A 22500-nucleotide genomic window follows, 5' to 3' on the forward strand; every position below is an offset into this window, starting at 1 on the left:
TAGTAGTGTTAGTAGTAGTAGTAGTAGTAGTGTTAGTAGTAGTGTTAGTAGTAGTAGTAGTGTTAGTAGTAGTAGTAGTAGTAGTAGTGTTAGTAGTAGTAGCAGTAGTAGTGGTAGTGTTAGTAGTAGTAGCAGTAGTATATCAATATTGTTTGTGATCCAATATCAATTATGTTGTATTTTGTGATACTTTTTAAAATGACATTTTTATAGTTTAAAAAATAATATGATTTGATGTTAAAGTTTAGCACTTAATCTTTAAAGTTGTCACAGGACATGAATTTTTTATTAGGATTCCTCCGTCAAGAGGAAACCTGTTGTTATCGTTAGTGTTCTACTTCCTCTTCTTCTTCCACTTCTTCTACTTATTATTATTATTCTCCTCATTTCCCTAAAGTGCCCAATAACTCAAGATCTGAATGTTAAAAAGTTTTGAAATTTGGTGCATTGATACTACCGGCCAGGAGTAACTCCCACAACACAAATGGCCCACATGAGCCCATAGGTGGAGCTACAGGCCACGCCTAAATTCTATGTGATTTCCCCTCCGCTCCATAAATAAACAATGTCTGAAATTTGTTGTACATGCCTTATTTCTCATGGGGAACAACCTTCAACCTTTCTCATGGGGAACAACCTTCGGCACCCATAAAGTCCGCCATGATAGATTTTCCAGAAAATTTGTCCAAAATTACAAAAATGTTCTGCTCATGAAGCGTAGGTCTGATTGACTTGAAGTGTGGTACATACAGTATGTGTGGGATACATGTCTTTCTACAGGGTGATAAGCAATAAGGAATCGAATAATAATTGGCCGAATCATTTGCATATTGGTGAACTGACAACTGTTGCACGTATTTCTTTTTTCACTTATTTATTTCTAAAACATCAACACGACGGTTTTGCTGGCAGTTTGTTATCCTAAATATCACGATGCATATTTTCCTCATTTGTTGCTGCTAGAATAAGTGTAAAATTCCGCTCCTGAAATAACTGAGCGGTGATGAAGAGGCGTGCCGTGCCGTACCTCCTCGTCCAGGTTGCTGTTCTCCTGAATCGCTCGTATCCAGGCCAGCATGTCCTCTCTGTCCTCGGCCTGGAACAGGTACTCACAGTCCGACGTGGTCAGTCTCAGGGCGTTCTTCCTCTTCGTGTCGCTGTAGGAGATGTCGATCAGACAGGACTTAATGCTGATGGACACAGGCTCCTCCTCCGTGTGCGAGTTTGGTGTCTGCCCCTCCTTCTTGTCCTTGTACAGATAGAGGGAGTGGCCACGGAGCACGGCGTACATCTGCTTCCACGTCCGCATGCCGCCGCCTACACGCTGAAAAGAGTTCGACGTCCATGAAACTAGTTAGATCCTCCCTCTCCACCTTTCAGAAAACTTCACCAAAGCAACGATTACGCCACCGTACACGTCCCTGTGAACGAGCTGTCGCTATAGAAACTATAACGTAGTATCAGTTAGTATCTTGTCTTGGTAATGAAACTGTGGAGACTGTTGTAACACATTCTACATGTTCCTCGTGTCGTGGTTTATGAGATTATATCTATAACTACGGCAGAATTCGAACTGAACTGCTGACACTATGCCGTGTCACGTTACATCTTGTCGTATCGTATCATACTGCATCGTACTGCACGGACACAAGGTTAAATCATTTCATACCCAACCGTTTCTGGGTCAGAACTAGCTTTCACATCCCCGCAGATGGCTCTGTATGAATGTTTTTATAAATCACAGTACACATCAGTTATTATATCAGTTATAATGGGAAAAATCCGAGCAGAACTGTACCATAAATACGCACTTCTGTCTGCTGAGTATAAGAATATAATAGTGCTGACTACACACATGAATGTGTGCGTGTGTGTTTCAGTGTGTGTGTGTGTTTGTGTTTTACCTTGCCCTTGTCCGAGCTGAACTGGCGGAAGTGCAGGACTCCCTCCTTAGTAGCGTTAACAAAGACATCCGACAAAGAGTTTCTCCTGGAGCCAGAATCTTCTGAGGACCGATCCACAGCCTGCAACAACACCACCAAAACACATGTGTAATGTCGTGTCTGAAATGTGTGTGTGTGTGTGTGTGTGTGTGTGTGTTTAAATATCAAGCATGTATACACCTGAACCAAAAATATCAGTAAGAGATTATATATCCAACACACATCACCACCATCCTCTTCATCACCATTTCACCACCGCGAAACAATCTGCAGTTACCTGCTTTATAAATAACACACACACACACACACACACACACACACACACACACACACACACACACACAATCATGGTGTCTTTACTCACCTTCCTAAGTCCACTCAGACCGATGTGCTTTATCAGTTTCCTGCACAGGGACACATACAGTACATTATGAGTGACACAAATATTGTAGTGTGACACACGTCATCAGTGCACTCCTGTCATCAGGGCAATGCCACGCCTCCATCAGGGCAATGCCACTCCTGTCACTAGGGCAATGCCACTCCTGTGATTAGGGCAATGCCAGGTCTGTCATTAGGGCAATGCCACGCCTCCATCAGGGCAATGCCACTCCTGTCATTAGGGCAATGCCACGCCTCCATCAGGGCAATGCCACTCCTGTCATTAGGGCAATGCCACGCCTCCATCAGGGCAATGCCACTCCTGTCACTAGGGCAATGCCAGTCCTGTCACTAGGGCAATGCCAGTCCTGTCACTAGGGCAATGCCAGTCCTGTCACTAGTAAAATCTTTCACACAAACAGTGTAATGTGAAACGTTCTACTGTGACTTCAACTCAGTTGTTTAAAATTGCATTTTTTCAAAAGCGTTATTCTACAGTAAAGTTCTGTAACATTATTAGATGAGAGAAAACGAAGGACACATAGCAGCTCATCAGAAACATCTGAAACTATTCCTGTGTAGTGACAGGGGTTGAAGGGATTATTTAAGATGTGTTATGTATTTCTCTTCTGCATGCGCTGCAGTGAGGAGTGTAAAGCGTTCTGTGTGTGTATCTCTGTACCGCCACCTCTGGGTAAATGCATGCCATGCGACGAAACGATGAACGTACCCTCGTCCTTCTTCCCTGTAGTTGTCCAGTCCCTCGTCGTAGGACTTGGAGCGCTCGGTTTTAGTGCCGGAATCTGAATCCAGAACTGTGAACCGCAACGAGTCTGAGCACACACACACCCACCACACACACACACACACACACGTCACAACCTGCTCTTCAGGTATACACTGACTGCTGCCTTGATGTGTTTTAATGTGTGTGTCACCTTGATCGTGAGAGAACTGGCGGTGAAGGATGGCGGAAGAGGAGGCGGGGCTTGGCGGAACAGCGGAGACGACGGTGCAAACGCGGAACTGTGTGTCATCAAGGTCAGCACTGGGGCTGGACGGCTCGTCTGAGCAGAAATCGCAAGAATAGAAAGAAAAATAAAGGTGTTTTTAACTTTCAGAGCTCAACGGACCACGTGTCCGTGTTTACATCGAGATAACGATCTAACGAGCTATCGTGGTTCGTAATAGTGTTGTCTTTCTTAACCTGCACCTGCTGGGTCAAACTTTAATCCCTTCACTGAGATTACCTTCCAGATGAGTACACGCAATGCTAACTTGCTAATGCTAACCTGTCCGGCAAATCTACGTCCTCCCAGGGATTTTTATTTTCATTCTGAACAGAAACTGTATTTTTACATTTCCGCGTCTCTGTTTATAGGACGTCCACAGAGACAAACAAACAAGTCAAACGCTGCATTCGACCAGAAACGTGTACAGTGGTGCTTGAAACTTTGTGAACCCTTTTATCATATAAATGTTATTTTTTTTATATTTCTGCATGTTTTTTTTTTCTTAATATTTTTCTTAATGCATTTTTTTTTCAAAAGAGGCATTTTACTATTATAAAACCCCCACATCTTCTCACTAACATTTTAATAACAGTAACTTTATGAAGGTCCAGAGACATCTCAAAGACAAAGAAATATGCAGCGACAATAGGTAACGTTACAATATGGAATATACATGTTTCCACCTGAGCAGCATAAAACCTCTTCTGTGTGTGTGTGTGTGTGTGTGTGTGTGTGTGTGTGTGTGCACATCTTTTATTTCCTGAATGATTTTCTCCTTCTTCGGGAAATCTGGATCATTTTCCTCAATAAATCACTGACCAAGTGTAATATTTTTATCTTATTTATTTAATCGGCTTCTCTTTATCTATTTTTTTGGAAAATCTGAAGATATTTTAGCTCATATATATATATATATATATATATATATATATATATATATATATATATATATATATATAAAAATCAAAAGGGTTCACAAACTTTCAAGCGCCCCTGTATAATCTACAGTAGTATTTATATATTAAACAATCATTCGGTCAATCAGACAGTACTGCAGATTAAAATGCATGTTTGCGTCGCTAAACTTTCCGGTTTCATGCACTTCCGTGCGGTCTCCTTCGTGCAATGTCATAAAACTCCACGGCAAAGGAAATTACTTTCACCTTGATTATTTATTTATTTATTTATTTAGTATTTTTAAAGTACGCAAAATATTAAAAGTATCCTAAGACCGAAGCCCTAAAATGATAACAGTGCCACTATTATACACATTAAAGACAATTAAAGACACGTCCACTCCTCTATATTACAACGTAATTTGACCTTAATGATTAAATATATAATAAATATCACATTTGTATTCGCTACTAACAGTTTAACATTAGATACAGATGACTCAGATTACTTAAATTATCTACATATAAAGAAATATTCACTGAAACGTAATTAACATTAGGAAGAAATCTATTTGTTTTGCCGAAGGGTTAGACGTCCACGTGTGCGAGCTCGTGCTTGTGCGCGTGATTTTGCAGTAAAAGGAAGACTTTTTGCGTTTGTCCTAATTAACAGAGCGCATCCAGTGAAGAGGAAGTGATTAATTCCTGTGTTTGGCTTAGAGAAGCAGGTGCGTCATGGTGTTTGACGCCAGGCAGAGGGGTGAAGGTGCACACGCGAGTCCTGACACGCCCTGAGGGTTCTCACACCTCCATATCATCGCTGTGGAAATATGGAAATCCAGGCGTTTGATCGTAGAGCTAAGAGCTGCGTGTAATATCGGTTACATCACAGCCTTAACCCGTGATGTCTGACTGCTGCAGTGACAAATACGTAAAGCAGACGCCCAGTGAACAGAAGAATCAGAGGAATATCTGCTCGTCACATCCACACCGATTCTGCCCCACAGTAAACACTCAGTTTAAAGACACACGTCCACTTGCCCGAGTCACTTGAACACCCTTTCTTATTTCGGAAATACACCAAAGTTGCTGTAAAGCACTGCTGACAGTACTGGAGAACATCCTCTGCTTCCTTGAGCTCATGCAGAAATGCGTGTAGATACTTTGTGAAGGTCCAGTTGGATTAGATCGCGTGCTTGGATAAGTGACTAACACCGAGCCGAACTCTTCGTCAGCTCTTTTTAAAGAAGAGTTGAATTCATTTTTTAAAGTCTAAGAATGTCTGGGAAGCGCTCGCATTTCTGGTCTCTCGGTTTCTGGTCCTGTAGCGAGGGTCTGATCTGAAGAGCTTCTTTCTGCTGAATAATTCAATTTAACCACTACTGTTTAATCAGAACTAATAATATTAGATGACAGTATGGATATTAAATCTTCATACCACCCTGAGCGGTCATACGACTCCATCAGAAGTGGAGCTGTTCGTAACATCCGCATTGATTCTGTCCCAACTGACATCCAGTGCTCGTTATAATAGCCACAGCTTCCTGTTCTCAACTGTTTTCAACTGGCGTTTACATCCCATACACCGTCTGATCACAGCTTCCTATTCCTCTTAACTCTGTCGCAATCACTGCTGATTGTTTGTTTTGCCCTGACTCGTGTGGGTTCGTCTGGTTCCTCATAGTCCTGCATTTTTTCCATTTTAACTTTACTTTCGGGTTTGTGAGTCAGAATTATGTCACTACGTCGGAACCCGAGTTCTGGATTCTCTTTGGTGCAAAATGGACTATTATTACTGGAATAACGCAAATTCATATGATTCCTCTCGCTCCTGCATCTCAGTCTTACCAAGTATAACACTGGAATCTGAATTATGGAGGGTAGTGAGAGTGATGGTGTGTGATGGTGTGTGATGGTGTGTGATGGTGAGTGTTGGTGTGTGATGGTGTGTGATGGTGATATTGGTGTGTGATGGTGACTGATGGTGTGTGATGGTGTGTGATGGTGAGTGTTGGTGTGTGATGGTGTGTGATGGTGATATTGGTGTGTAGTGGTGGTATTGGTGTGTGATGGTAATTGATGGTGAGTGATGGTGGTATTGGTGTGAGATGGTGTGTGATGGTGACTGATGGTGTGTGATGGTGGTATTGGTGTGTAATGGTGGTATTGGTGAGTGATGGTGTGTAATGGTGGTATTGGTGTGTAATGGTGGTATTGGTGTGTGATGGTGGTATTGGTGTGTGATGGTGGTATTGGTGAGTGATGGTGGTATTGGTGTGTGATGATGGTATTGGTGTGTAATGGTGGTATTGGTGTGTGATGGTGGTATTGGTGTGTGATGGTGGTATTGGTGTGTGATGATGGTATTGGTGTGTAATGGTGGTATTGGTGTGTGATGGTGTGTAATGGTGGTATTGGTGTGTAATGGTGTATAATGGTGGTATTGGTGTGTGATGGTGTGTAATGGTGGTATTGGTGTGTGATGGTGTATAATGGTGGTATTGGTGTGTGATGGTGTGTAATGGTGGTATTGGTGTATAATGGTGTGTAATGGTGGTATTGGTGTGTGATGGTGTGTAATGGTGGTATTGGTGTGTAATGGTGTGTAATGGTGGTATTGGTGTGTAATGGTGGTATTGGTGTGTGATGGTGTGTAATGGTGGTATTGGTGTGTAATGGTGTGTAATGGTGGTATTGGTGTGTGATGGTGTGTAATGGTGGTATTGGTGTGTAATGGTGTGTAATGGTGGTATTGGTGTGTAATGGTGGTATTGGTGTGTGATGGTGTGTAATGGTGGTATTGGTGTGTAATGGTGTGTAATGGTGGTATTGGTATGTAATGGTGGTAGTGGTGTGTGATGGTGTATAATGGTGGTATTGGTGTGTGATGGTGTGTAATGGTGGTATTGGTGTGTGATGGTGGTATTGGTGTGTAATGGTGGTATTGGTGTGTAATGGTGTGTGATGGTGGTATTGGTGTGTAATGGTGTGTAATGGTGGTATTGGTATGTAATGGTGGTATTGGTGTGTGATGGTGTGTAATGGTGGTATTGGTGTGTAATGGTGTGTAATGGTGGTATTGGTGTGTAATGGTGGTATTGGTGTGTGATGGTGTGTAATGGTGGTATTGGTGTGTAATGGTGTGTAATGGTGGTATTGGTATGTAATGGTGGTAGTGGTGTGTGATGGTGTATAATGGTGGTATTGGTGTGTGATGGTGTGTAATGGTGGTATTGGTGTGTGATGGTGGTATTGGTGTGTAATGGTGGTATTGGTGTGTAATGGTGTGTGATGGTGGTATTGGTGTGTAATGGTGTGTAATGGTGGTATTGGTATGTAATGGTGGTAGTGGTGTGTGATGGTGTATAATGGTGGTATTGGTGTGTGATGGTGTGTAATGGTGGTATTGGTGTGTAATGGTGTGTAATGGTGGTATTGGTATGTAATGGTGGTAGTGGTGTGTGATGGTGTATAATGGTGGTATTGGTGTGTGATGGTGTGTAATGGTGGTATTGGTGTGTAATGGTGTGTAATGGTGGTATTGGTATGTAATGGTGGTAGTGGTGTGTGATGGTGTATAATGGTGGTATTGGTGTGTGATGGTGTGTAATGGTGGTATTGGTGTGTAATGGTGTGTAATGGTGGTATTGGTATGTAATGGTGGTAGTGGTGTGTGATGGTGTATAATGGTGGTATTGGTGTGTGATGGTGTGTAATGGTGGTATTGGTGTGTGATGGTGGTATTGGTGTGTAATGGTGTGTAATGGTGGTATTGGTGTGTAATGGTGTGTAATGGTGGTATTGGTGTGTAATGGTGGTATTGGTGTGTAATGGTGTGTGATGGTGGTATTGGTGTGTAATGGTGTGTAATGGTGGTATTGGTATGTAATGGTGGTAGTGGTGTGTGATGGTGTATAATGGTGGTATTGGTGTGTGATGGTGTGTAATGGTGGTATTGGTGTGTAATGGTGTGTAATGGTGGTATTGGTGTGTAATGGTGGTAGTGGTGTGTGATGGTGTATAATGGTGGTATTGGTGCGTGATGGTGTGTAATGGTGGTATTGGTGTGTAATGGTGGTATTGGTATGTAATGGTGGTAGTAGTGTGTGATGGTGTATAATGGTGGTATTGGTGTGTGATGGTGTGTAATGGTGGTATTGGTGTGTAATGGTGTATAATGGTGGTATTGGTGTGTGATGGTGTGTAATGGTGGTATTGGTATGTAATGGTGGTAGTGGTGTGTGATGGTGTATAATGGTGGTATTGGTGTGTAATGGTGGTAGTAGTGTGTGATGGTGTATAATGGTGGTATTGGTGTGTGATGGTGTGTAATGGTGGTATTGGTGTGTAATGGTGTATAATGGTGGTATTGGTGTGTAATGGTGTGTAATGGTGGTATTGGTATGTAATGGTGGTAGTGGTGTGTGATGGTGTATAATGGTGGTATTGGTGTGTGATGGTGTGTAATGGTGGTATTGGTGTGTAATGGTGTGTAATGGTGGTATTGGTGTGTAATGGTGGTAGTGGTGTGTGATGGTGTATAATGGTGGTATTGGTGCGTGATGGTGTGTAATGGTGGTATTGGTGTGTAATGGTGGTATTGGTATGTAATGGTGGTAGTAGTGTGTGATGGTGTATAATGGTGGTATTGGTGTGTGATGGTGTGTAATGGTGGTATTGGTGTGTAATGGTGTATAATGGTGGTATTGGTGTGTGATGGTGTGTAATGGTGGTATTGGTGTGCACTAGAATAGAAGTGCTGCTATATTAGGTTCCCACTATGTGTTTGCACAGGCAGCTACATTTTTTTCATACCTTAAACACATTCTGCATTACGAAATCCACTCCAACATTTCCTGGAATGTGCTGCTGTTTTGTAATGCCAAACACCTACCACATGACTCGCTGGTCTCAGGTTTCCGTTTTAAAAGCATAAGGACTTTAGATAAGAACTTTAATATGTAAAAGTAATAATAGGACACTCTTTCCTGGCAGTCCAGGGCAACGTGTGATGCCCTCGATACTGCCATATGATCTGTTCTACATCCCAACACACCATACTATCATATGTTATCACTGTGATCTCGGGTGTTCAACAAACATGCCATGCTTCATATGACTGAAATGCTGTTTAAGCTGAAATAACACCGAACATTCTGCCATCTTCTTAATTATAATTTGCATACAACTCGGTCCTGTAATGGAAAATGGAATCTGTCACTTCAATTCCAACTACACTTGCGGTGTCGGGAGACGGAAATACCTCTAGAGGACTGTATCTCTAACCGTCGATGGATTTGTTACAGTAATACCTAAACAAATACACTATTTACTATGAATAAGTGTAAAACCTAACCTAACAAATGAACAATGCTGATAATCAGTGCTGAATCTGCTGAGTCTCGTGCCTTTTTCAATAAAATATATAAGCAGTAATAGAGCAAACAAAATGTTAAAGAATCAATTAAAATCAAGAAAATAACTATTAATGTATAGTATTAACCATAATAACCATTACCACTCATTACAGCATTGCTGATACAATCTGACCAATCATAACTACTTTCAAATTAAAATACGGCTTACCAATGAAGGGGATGGAGTCGAGAGACTCGTGCAGTCGGCCAGATCCAAAGGGTTTGTATTCCTCTCCAAGCCGCTGTCTGTACCCGTCTTGAACAGCATCATTGGACCTCCAGCACTTTTGCGTTTTCGCGAGTTTCTCCACTCTACCTGCTCCATCGTTCACAGCCTGGATATAGGACGGGTGTCTGAGAGGTAAAGGACCTGACTTTTTTGTTTTCTCCCTCTTCACCACCACGACTGTGGCCTCTGCGCCTTCGAGACCTCCCGCAACTAAGCCATTAGTGGCTACTGAAGACCCATCCTGCTGTGTCCTGCTACTATCTTTGGAGTAGTCAGGGCAAGGAACGGAACCAACGGGCTCCTGATGGCTCTTGGTTTGCCATCCGGGAGACATGTGATTGGGCACAAGGCCAGTTCTTTGGTTTTTCGTGGTCACTGAGGCTGTGGTGAGACCCATGTTTAAGGAAGCGAGAGCCCTGGCTACGTAGGAGTCATCCAAAACAGATGTCTGAAAGCGGAGCTGTGCCTTCGAAGCAGCAGTATTATCCAGACTCTGCACTCTGGAGCTCAGAATTGGATCTGTACCTTTAATTTTAGCATTTAGTCCTGGGAAACTGCCATACCCACCCACCAAGGTCCTTTGAGTCTGTGCCACTTTGCCTAAGGAGAGTGACTGCCTGCAGCCTCTGGTCTCCTCTTCAGTGCAAATACGTGCCTTCTCCTCCGTCTCTGTCCTTCCATAAACCCTCCTGTCCATCAGCGAGACCCTGCTCTCAGCCTGTCTGCCCAGGTAGTCGCAAGATCTCGCCCGTGGTTTGTATGTGCTCTTTGTGGATGAAGGAAGCGCATCTTGTGAAGCGCTTCGATGCCAATCCCTTGACGTTGCTCGTTCCTTTACTTCCAGTCTTTCCTGAGACACACTGCAAAGAGACTGGACCCCAGAATTTGCAGGACCTCTCTCGTGACAGGTGCTCCTCTGCCTTGGCTGGGATAAATTCATGCCCTCTGTACTTGCGTTTGCTTTATCAGCTTGGCTTGCTGCCCGCAGGCTGTCTAGTCTTTCTTGGATGGTCCTGCTGCCATAGGTATAGAGGCGCTTGTTGTCAATGTACTCCTTGTAGGTGGTGTAATTCCTCCAGTCGATGTTCTGATGCATTGGGGAGCAGGGAGATGACGCAATAGCTGGAGGAGAGGGCGTGAATGGGCTCATGGCATGTCGACTGGATGGAGTAGATGTGGAGTCAGGGTGAAAAGGAGTGTGTATATTAATGTGTGTGGAGAATCCCGGTGATTCTGACGGTCCTTGCGGTGTGTGGTGCAACTTTGTCCCTCTAGCGAAAGAAGAACAAGGTGTGGTCTGGGATCTCGGACGGACCGAGGAAAGGTTTTCAAGGGACGAGGTACAAAGCGGTGTGTTTTTTGTCTCCTGCAACCTGTGGTTAGTGTTTGAGCCGTAAGGGCGAGGAGAACATTCCAGGGAATTGGAAACCTCCACTCCTGCCACACGCACGCTTTCATCATATACACAAGCAGCATTCTGGAGTCTGGAGACCTGCGAGCCAGGAGGAGATGGAGACAATTGTGTCATATGGACTTCCACACAATGGCCCACATCAGAGCTTGGCTCTGCCCCCGGGGATAACACTCCATGAGCTCCTGAGGGAGCAGAAGGCTCATCGGTGTGCGTCATCCCTGACGTTTTAGGCTCTATCCGCGTGTAGCAGATAGATGGAGGTTCTGGGATGTTCTGCGCATTTCCACTATACGCTTCGTTCCCTTTCAGATATGCGTCTTTGGAATAGGCCTAAAAATGAAGAAACAAGTACTTAAGTACTCACATGATTGTTAATTAAGTAAGGAATAAAACACAGTGTCTCATGCTGTTATATGATGTGATGAAGCAGAGTTACTGCACCCTCTACCCTGAACTGTGCAATATTCCATTCTTCACTTCTCTGTATATAAACGAGGTGAATATATACATCCGTACATATTCATATTCTTATTCACCCGTACGTACATTCAGGTGTTCGTGGTGTACATGTTATTGTTATTCTTATTTTTCTACCCCTATTATATATTTTTCCTTTAGACATTTGTTCCAGTTTATTTAAAGAGTATTCTTATCTGTGTCGTGTGTTATTGCGCGGCTGTGACGAGAGAATTTCCCCAGTGTGGGATCAATCAGGTTTATCTTATCTCACTGTTACCATGCTGAAGTTATCACCCTGAGAGCTTTAACCATGACAGAAGCATGCGACAAGAAACGGGACAGAAAACTAAATCCAGCGACACTTTGGAGTAATTTTGAGGGTAATACTTACACGCCCTTGGCTATGGGGAAATAGAAGCACACACATATGAAGAACACTCCAGAGCACGGCGGCGTCCACCAGCCAAATCAAACACTACTACCACCATAGCACTCATCACGCCAGGGAAAATAACGAGCTAAAATCCATTCTGCTCCCGAACCTCCGAAATACTAGAGCAGTAACGTACTACTGTAGCAGAGCGCTGAAGTCCGTCTGTCTGAAGCCGCGTCGTCTCCGTAAGTGTGTATGAAACACTCGCTCGGGCAGAAGTGAAAGCGAGTGAGTTATGTTTTGGACTTTTGCCATGGCAAATTTACCTGTGGTGTCAAATTACCTCAGAACGCCTTCTTCCTCTCTCTCTCTCTCTCTCTCTCTCTCTCTCCCTTTCTCTCTCTCCCCGCCCTCTGTGTGTTAATTAGCAACCTTACTAGAGCACTTACCAGCTAATAAAACTACCAATAACCATAAAACATGTCGGACAATCCTGTCTTAATACGTCTATCATCTCTCCCTGTTTCTTTCCCTCTATCTCCGCCCCTCTCTGTCCATATCCCTCTTTTCATTTCTCTATTTCAATCTCTCCAGTGTCGAACAGCAGTTCCTATACGAGTTAGGGAGAGCTATAATGTAGAGACAGAGAGCTGCCTTCATTCAGCGTAGAAAACAAGGGCGTGGATGTAAAGTCGGCAGAGAAAAAGACACGCGCGTGGGAAAAGTGGTTAGAGATGTGTAAGAGAAAAGCAGATGGAACAGATGAGGAGCTGAGATCCTGCTTACCAGAGCGGTGATGTCCCGGGAGAACTGTGGGCCGAAAGACGGAAGGCAGAAAAGAAAGGAAGCGGTGAGAAATGAGAGGAGGGAAAAAAAGATCAACTAGATCTAGAACGGCCACTAATGCAGGACTAATGCAGTATAATGCTATACATACACACCATTGTGTGTGAGAGTGTGTGTACACTATATTGTGTGTGTGTGTGTGAGAGAGAGAGAGAGAGAGAGAGAGAGAGAGAGATTCAAAAGGAACCCACCAACTGCAAAATGTCTTCATCTTTAGGCATCACACAGAGCTCCAGAGACACGTCACTGCAAGCAGGGAACAGAAACACAACCGTCTTTTACTGATATAACTCATGTATAACACGTATTACAGTTTGTGCTGAAGAACACGTACCCACCCACCCACACACACACACACACACACGGTAAAGTGCTGGGAGCAATTTCATCTGAATTTCTAAATGGGATGAAGAAATGCTCAGAGGAAATGAAGATGAGATAAGGTGAGGCTAAAGAGGGCACGCTTTCCATTTAACTGGAGATCAGAATTGATGTCTGAAAAACAAACGATTCATTCAAAACAAATCCAACACCTCCACAAACTCCAGAGCTGTATCTCCCTGCGCTTCTCGCTTGGTTTCCCACTGACGATAAGCAGTACCTGGATGGGAGAACTGCCGGGGAAAACTAAGGTTGCTGGAAGTGGTATTAGTGAGACCAGCAGGGGGCGCTCAGACTGTGTTCTGTGTGGAGTTCTAATGCCCCAGTACAGTGACGGGGACACTATACTGTAAAAACAGCACTGCATTTCGGATGAGACGTTAAACCGAGGTCCTGACTGTCTGTGGTCGTTAAAATTCCCCGGACACTTATGGTAAAAGAGTAGGGGTGTAGCCCCGGGGTCCTGGAGAAATTCCCCCATTGACCCTTCTCTATCTTCCCCTAATAATCTGCATCTCTGAACTGGCTACATCACTCTCCTCTCCACTAACAGCTGGTGTGTGGTGGGAGTTCTGGAGCAATATGGCTGCCGTCACATCATCCAGGTGGAGGATACACACTAGTGGTGGTTGAGGAGATCCCTCCCCCCAGTACGACGTAAAACGCTATATAAATGTAGCTGTAACTAACAAACAATAAGGAACAGGGATGGAGAGAGAGATACAGAAACAGAAAAGTAAAATGGTGCTTTACCTGTCCTGTATGAGAGCGATGACTTGTGAATATGTTTTGCCGATGATGCTCTCACCGTTCACCTTCACTATACGATCACCTGAGAACCGAAAACACATGAGAACACCAGCAGCACTTTTACTATTTAAATACGTGTAAAACTTTCCATAAAAATATAACCTGACAGTTTTAGCGTTTATCCAACTATTTATTTCACATTATACAAGCTCGGGCCAAAATTTCTCATGCACAAGGATTCGTTTTCGCCTATAGTTTATCTTTTGTTGCCCAAGCTGATTCTTGCGATGACTCACTTATTGTCCATGTGATGACTCATGATGTATCACTTGGCCCATGATGAATCACGCAGTGCCCGTAATAAATTATATGATGCCATATTTAATTACTCTGTACATATGACGAATCATTTGGTGCCCATAATGAATCAATCGATTGACTTTGTGCCCATAATGAACCACTTGGGTTACTTGATGCCGACAATGAATCAATTATTGACCAAGATGAATCACTGTCATGATGAAGCACAAAGTGTTGCTAATGAATTATTTAATGCAGATAACGAACCACTGTGTACACATGACAAATCATTTGGTGCCCACAATGAATCAATCTGATTCGGCTCACTCGTTGCCCAGAAATGACTCACTCCTTGCCCAGAAACGACTCACTCGTTGCCCAGAATAATTTACTTTAAATGACACATTTAATGATTAACCTGAGACCCAAGAAAAACCTACTGGGGCCCATAAACAATCTCTTGCCATCCAAAATCAATCAATGGTACTTGTAATCAGTAATCTGGTATGTATAATCACTAATACACTGTTAAAGCAGAGGGTTGTTTTGCTATATGTCTGACTTGCACCTTAAAGCACAACCACATGTGGTGCTCACAGAAACAGCGATGGAGAGAAATCATGGCCTCGGTACCTGTGCAGAGTCCAGCTTGGTGTGCGGAGCCTCCCTCCTTCACCTGCTTCACAAAGATAGTGTCCATTGGCTCAAGACGACACCGCGGTCTCCCTGAGAAAAAAAAAAAAAAATCGAGAAAAGAAAAAGTTATTCTGCATTCACAGGACAAAAAAGTCTACTACACTACAGATGTTTTACTGAATCAGGTATCAAACACTAATGCAATGTTTTTGTTTAAAAATAGAAATCAAATGACCATAAACCAATTCATCTCTGTAATGTTTTTAATAAAAAATATCTGTCTCAAAGCAGCTTTGGAGATCCAAGATCCAGTTTTTCACAAGCTAACTTTGAAACGCAGCAGATGTGTGCATGGCAAATATCAGCGTAGAGCAGTTTACAGGGAGAAAATATGATGGCTAAGCAAAAGCATGACTTACAAACACACACACACACACACACACACACACACACACACACACACTCACCATATGCTCTCCACGGTGTAATCAATCATTATGTCTTATAGTGTTACGCAATGCTGTGTAATTAACATTTCATTACAAATATTTTCTTTAGGAGTAAATCCATTTTTGTTATTTTGTTATAGTGGTACGTTAGCAAAGGCAAAAACAAATACTGCAACAAGCTGCATGGTCCAAGCACCGTTGACAAATAGTGCTTCCAGTAGCCAGTTCCTTCCAAATCACATTCAAATTAGCATAACGATTCAGTATACCAAATTTGAGCTCAATTAGACATACGGTTCCTGAGAAACAGCTATTTGAACTTAACCCCACCCTCTATGAATGACCACAGCTTCTCTAAAGGTGCAAGATAATTAAAATATTCAAAATGCTAAATGGATTTTGCTTGCTTTGTTTACGAGGCAAATCATTTTCGGTGTGCGGAATCATTTGATACCCATGATGAATCATTTGGCACCCATGATGAATCACTTGGTACCATAATGAATCATTTGATACCCCTGATGAATCATTTGGCACCCATGATGAATCATTTGGTACCATAATAACTCATATGATACCCATGATGAATCATTTGGCACTGATGATGAATCATTTGGTACCATAATGAATCATTTGGTAGTCATAATGAATCACATGGTTCACATATTGCCCATGATGAATCACTTTGTACCTATAATAAATCAGTTGCTGCCCATCAATGGGCATGGATGTAAACTTGATGACATATATTTATTGTCATGAAACAGCAAACCAGTGACTACATTACCCATCCAGCACAGCGACCTACAGACATGGCCACCGTGGACTACATTTCTCACACACACACACACACACACACACACACACACACACACACACACACTCACACATGTTCACCTTCTTCGGAATACTAATCACACACACCTGTTTCCAATCTCACACCTATTCACACCACCAGTATATAAGAAACTGTCCGAACAGTATGACTTTGCGTAGTATTGTACATAGTACTTTACGTAGTATCAGTTTCCTGTTCGTAGTCACCCAGGTGTGCTATTTTTTTTTTTTTTTTTTAATATCAATGGGAATATACTTCAAATATATTTTTCTCATATGAATTCATAGGGGTGCCAATAATTGTGGCACACATATATTTAACAAATATATTTTTTGGATAAACCTGTGTTGTGTGTGTAATTGTTTGATATCCATGAGAGCAGAGTATTTTTGTGATTTTTTTTTTTTTTTTTTTTTTTTTACAAAAGATCGAAAGGTTAAACAATAAAGACAATTTTTCACAGCCTTCCTGGCTCATATTTACCAAGGGTGCCAATATTTCTGGAGGCCGCTGTATTTTTGTTTAAACGAATATACTGTGTGCCTAGGATATAAAATGTGTGATATACAGATTTAAAGAGGGCGGTAAAACTGGTTAACCATAATAGCATCATTGCAGCGGAGAAGATTCATGGTCTTCTTGGAGCAGGACCTCAGACATACTCACCACTCTGTCTAATGTATGTACAGGCAAACTGGATTACTATTGACTCGAACAGACCGTCCAAAGTAGAGTCTGTATCTGATGTGTGATTTATCTGGTGGAGTGGTGCTGATGATAAGCATGTAGAAGGATGTGGAGAAGGGAACGAGGTAGCGTGGTCTGTAAGTCTCAGTGAGAACGTATCAGATGTCATTACATTTCCATCACACATGCAGCGGATTTCAGCTCCGGCTCAATAACACACTTCCACATCACGTTACATCTGAATTCCAGCCTCGTAACATCATCATTTTCCAAAGGGTGGAGTTTTAGTAGTTCCTTTTCCCATTGATGCTTAATGACAACAAGCTTGTTTTCATTTTACTGCAGAAATGGGCCGTTTTGCCATTTTTATATAACGTGACCAGCAGAGGGCGGGGTGACACATTCTTACACATGTGAGAATGTGTGTGTGTGTGTGTGTGTGTGTGTGTGTGTGTGTGTGGGTGGGTGGGTGTGTGTGGCCATGTATTTAGAGCTTTGTGAGGACTAAAATGGATTCAAATGTCCTCATATTGATAGTATAGTGTCAAATGTCTTCACAATCACCTAATCCTACCTAAATACGCTTAGGTACTGAGGAAAATGTCATTAGTAACTGTAATAATTTCATTTAATAATATGATGACAGTTCTTACTCCACTTGCAGAAGCTCAGTAAACGCTCTTGAGTGTAGGTTATTTACTCTCACTTGGGTTGTGTAAAACTTTGTTGCCGTGGTAACTAACAGGTTAAGATTCTGTGCTCGTGACTGGAATGTCGTGACTTTAGATCCCAGGACTGCTGAAGTGATGGATCATTATTCAGGATCCTTAACCCTCAACTGCTCAGACTAATACTTGCCTAAAAGGGTCAGATAAAAGCATTTGGAAATGGAAATGAATTTGAATGAATATACATCCAATTCTTTAACAAACCGGGATCATGGGGTGTAAAAAGTTATTCTCGTATCTTTAATTAAACGTTCACTGTTGTACTACATGGTAGTTTTAAAGACATTTTATACTCATTTGTTCCTAAGCTCTGAGATCTCTGATTCCATAAACCAAATCTACAGCTCTGGTTCCCCAACCTCAATCTACAGCTCTGGTTCCTCAACCTCAATCTACAGCTCTGGTTCCCCAACCTCATACTGCAGCTCTGGTTCCCCAACCTCAATCTACAGCTCTGGTTCCCCAACCTCAATCTACAGCTCTGGTTCCCCAACCTCATACTGCAGCTCTGGTTCCTCAACCTTAATCTGCAGCTCTGGTTTATCAACCTCACACTGCAGCTCTGACATCAAACTCAGAGCTCACTATAGTCTTAACCCAGAAAGAAACTCTCCTCACTCCATCTCTGTCAGACTGTCAGAGTGCCAGAGTGTCAGACAGGGAGACTCTTGGGGTCAGATGGTGTATTGAACACCATGAATCATCCATCATGGATAAATGTGTTATAGTGTGACGTCGGCACACTGATGATCTGGATGGACCCTGGCTGTCCCTCTTCTCTGTCTCTCTGTCTCTCCCTCACACACAGACACACAGATCTCTGCTTAGCACAGCTGGTGGAGCTATGTTGGGTTTGGTCCTCCTGTTAGCGCCTAGTGCTGGATTATGTTATTCTGCAGGGACTGGGAGGACGCCCATATTCCTCAGCAGCCAGACAATTACACAACACAGATGAATTCCCTCTCTCTCTCTCTCTCTCTCTCAGTTCTTCTCATATTGAATTCTTGCTCCTCCCTCTTTGTTTTATCCATCATCTCTATACTTCTTTTTCTCTTCCTTTTACAAAACAGTTTGAGAAGAGGTGGAGACACTTTCTGAAACGGTCCAATACTCGGTGAGAAAGTCTTTGTTATTTTGGAGGTCATGTGGGTTACACCATCCAAAGCGTCCGTTCATCTCATAAACATGGCTGTGCTGTTCTCATCCAGCTAGTTGCCTGGTAACCGCCAATTCCTGCCATACCCAATGAGCTGCTTTCACTGTTTAAAGCAATAGGTCTCATAAAATTTGAAATGACGCTGGGCATATGAGTATGTAACTGCAAAGAACGCCTCCCATCAATCGCATCAAAAATAATGCAGTGTGTGCGACCTGGTGCTGAAATCACCAGCCTTTACATGCCTGTGATTCTGCCCTGATTCCTGACCATCCCTGGGGGGATGTGAGGGCTGGAATGTGTGTGTGTGTGTGTGTGTGTGCGTATGAGCTGTGCAGTGATGGTGAGAGCAGACTCAGGGCGGGGCAAAGGAGTCTTTGGGTTTAACAGGGTCATTAAGAATCATGAGGAATTCCAGTGTATTGCTCTGTCCAATAAGAGTCCGGTTAAACAATCATCCACCGGGACACCGCCCAAACGACCACAGAGAAAAGAAAGTAGAGTTTCATATTTAAACAGAAACATCAGACCAATAAATAGGAGGTATTTTCTGGAAATCTTCATCTTAATCATCACCATCATCACCATCATCACCACTATCTTCATCATCATCACCACCACCACCATCATCATCATAATCATCACCACCATCATCATCATCATCATCACCACCATCATCATCATCACCATCATCATCACCATCATCACCACCATCATCATCATCACCACTATCTTCATCATCATCACCACCATCATCATCATCATAATCATCACCACCATCATCATCACCACCATCATCATCATCATCATCACCATCATCATCATCACCATCATCATCATCACCATCACCACCATCATCATCATCATCATCATCATCACCATCATCACCATCATCATCATCATCACCATCACCATCATCATCATCATCATCATCACCATCATCATCATCACCATCATCATCATCACCATCACCACCATCATCATCATCATCATCATCATCACCATCATCACCATCATCATCATCATCACCATCATCATCATCACCATCATCATCATCATCATCACCACCATCATCATCATCACCACCATCATCATCATCTTCCTGCCCAACACCCCCCTCATCACAATCATCATCATCATCATCTTCATGCACAACTCCCCCTCATCATCCTCACCTTCTTCTCCTCTACATCTTTATTACCTCCATCACAACTTCACCCTCATCCCTACCATGTCTTGTCATCATCTTCATAATCCTCACCCTCCACATTCCCAACAATATTCCCAATATCATCTTTACCATCATCATTGCTATCATCACCGTCATCCTCACCATCCCCTTCATAATCCCCCTCTTCTGCACCATCCCCTTCATATTCACCACCATCATCACAACCATCACCATCACTATCCTGCCCAACACCCCTCTAATCCTCAGCTTCCAACTTATTATCTCCATCACCAGCAACTTCACCCTCATCCCTACCATGCCTTACCATCATCCTCACCCTCCACATTCCCAACACTATTCCCAATATCATCTCATCGTCATTGCTATCATCACCATCATCCGCACCATCCCCTTCATCTTCACCACCACCATAATCATCATCATCATCATCATCATCCGCACCATCCCCTTCATCTTCACCACCACCATAATCATCATCATCATCATCATCATCATCATCATCATCACCCTTTATTTAACCCTCAGCATATTCACCAGCATTAACACCATGACCAATGCCATCACCACCACCTTCACCTGCTTCTCCTTGCCAACTTTATCTTCTCAATTACCAGCAACACAAAGAGTGGAATGTTCTAGCAGAGACTGTTCTCCTACTGGTTCCAGGTCAGGCCAATAAAACAGTCTGTATAAACATTTGATCCTAATCGTGAGTGGATTTCATCGTACCTGTTTATGTTTTATTTCCATCTTTTATCTTTTATGTGTGTCTCTTCAGTACTCTGGCATGGTGGCCTGCAATTCACTTCCCGATACCACCCATTTAATGAACAAATAAACAGCCGCAAATGAGGGGAATAAACTACAAAGAGGGACACAACCGTTATGGATGATGAGAGGACGATGAGAAGATAGTAGCAGTGAGGAAAACAGTTCCTTAGTGCGTTGCCTAAATTGTGTGTGTGTGTGTGTGTGTGTGTGTGTGTGTTGAGTGTTTAATTCAACCGTGCTGTTGATTTATATCAGCTCTACACTGGCTGAGGGTCACAGAGACCCGAAGGAGCTTTAAAGCTGCAGGACGTTAAGGGATTTTAGCTGAATAAAACACACACACACACACACACACACACACACACACACACACACACACACACACATACGATCTCCAGCCGTTCTTAAAACAGCTATTCATATTCTTCTATCAACCTCAATATAGCACTCTCTCATTCATTATTCAGGCTGTAGCTGTGCTGTAAATACACACTTCAACCAGTCGATGAACACATCTGATTGGTGCGTATACTACAGTGTGTGTGTGTGTGTGTGTGTGTGTGTGTGTGTGTGTTTGCTGCCAATCACCACCTCACATCAATCAGGAACCGATTTTAATTCCTTCAGTTATTAAAAAGATGTATTTTATACAAGACTGCACTCTTCTCTAATAGAAACCCAGTGCAGTGTGTTAAGAGAAGAGAAGTGAGGATGAAAACACGCGACACACAGGGGGCTGTAATAACTATGTACGTATACAGCAAGAGTTAGTCATTTTTAATTCAAAATACTTTTTGAGATAAAGCTGCTGGGCTAAAATTCCTCCTTAGTTCTTGAACCTGGAGTTCTTGGGATTTTTCTATGACTTTGTGTGTCTTCAGTAGAGTTAGAGACCGTATTACATTCCGGTAATAAAAAAAATATTAAAAATGCACTCTTTTTTTTACGGCATTTGGCAGACGCCCTTATCCAGAGCAACATACATTTATCTCCTTTATACAACTGAGCAGTTGAGGGTTAAAGGCCTTGCTGAAGGACCCAGCAGTGGCAGATTGGTGGTGCTGGGATTTTTGAACTCATGACCTTCTGATCAGAAGTCCAATGTCTTAACCACTGAGCTGCCACTGAGCTGCCACTGAGCTGCCACTGAGCTGCCACTGAGCTGCCACTGAGCTGCCACTGAGCTGCCACTGAGCTGCCACTGAGCTGCCACTGAGCTGCCACTGAGCTGCCACTGAGCTGCCACTGAGCTGCCACTGAGCTGCCACTGAGCTGCCACTGAGCTGCCACTGAGCTGCCACATTTCCTGACCCTACATTCAATTCAATTTTATTTGTTTGGCACTTTTAACAATGGGCATTGGCACAAGGCAGCTTCACAGAAATAAACAAATTCAGGATATCAATAAAAAAAATGATACATGTTTGGGATAAAGTTCCGGGGCTAAATTTTGGGTTAACATTCCTGGGTAGAAAATCTTGGGCTAAAATTCCAGGGTTTTAATTCTTGGCTTAATGTTATTCAGCTAAAGTTCATGGCCCTAACCTTTTCCAGGGCTTTAACTCTCGAGGTAATGTTCCTGGGCATAAATGTTTGGGTTGAAGTTCAAGGGCTACGGTTCTCTTTGGGCTAAGGTTCCTG

General features: G+C 42.8%; 1 protein-coding gene across 3 annotated transcripts in view; it reads right to left on the reverse strand.

The window, feature by feature from the left end:
* The window catches only part of LOC108267667 (rho GTPase-activating protein 21), a 104829-nt gene that overhangs the window by 19223 nt on the left and 63106 nt on the right, over window positions 1-22500 (reverse strand). Inside the window, exons 5-14 of one of the 3 annotated variants that reach the window (XM_053684388.1) lie at window positions 15036-15128; window positions 14106-14184; window positions 13163-13217; window positions 12912-12935; window positions 9820-11623; window positions 3263-3391; window positions 3055-3157; window positions 2308-2347; window positions 1905-2024; window positions 1028-1324 (exon numbers count right to left, since the gene is read on the reverse strand). In XM_053684388.1, coding sequence (XP_053540363.1) covers window positions 1028-1324; window positions 1905-2024; window positions 2308-2347; window positions 3055-3157; window positions 3263-3391; window positions 9820-11623; window positions 12912-12935; window positions 13163-13217; window positions 14106-14184; window positions 15036-15128 — 2744 coding nt within the window. Of the gene's footprint in view, window positions 1-1027; window positions 1325-1904; window positions 2025-2307; window positions 2348-3054; window positions 3158-3262; window positions 3392-9819; window positions 11624-12143; window positions 12470-12911; window positions 12936-13162; window positions 13218-14105; window positions 14185-15035; window positions 15129-22500 lie in introns of those variants that run through there. The other 2 variants (XM_053684390.1, XM_053684394.1) reach the window with 2 other exon arrangements.

The sequence above is a fragment of the Ictalurus punctatus genome, chromosome 1 (genome assembly GCF_001660625.3).
Source record: "Ictalurus punctatus breed USDA103 chromosome 1, Coco_2.0, whole genome shotgun sequence".
Taxonomy (NCBI): Eukaryota; Metazoa; Chordata; class Actinopteri; order Siluriformes; family Ictaluridae; genus Ictalurus; species Ictalurus punctatus.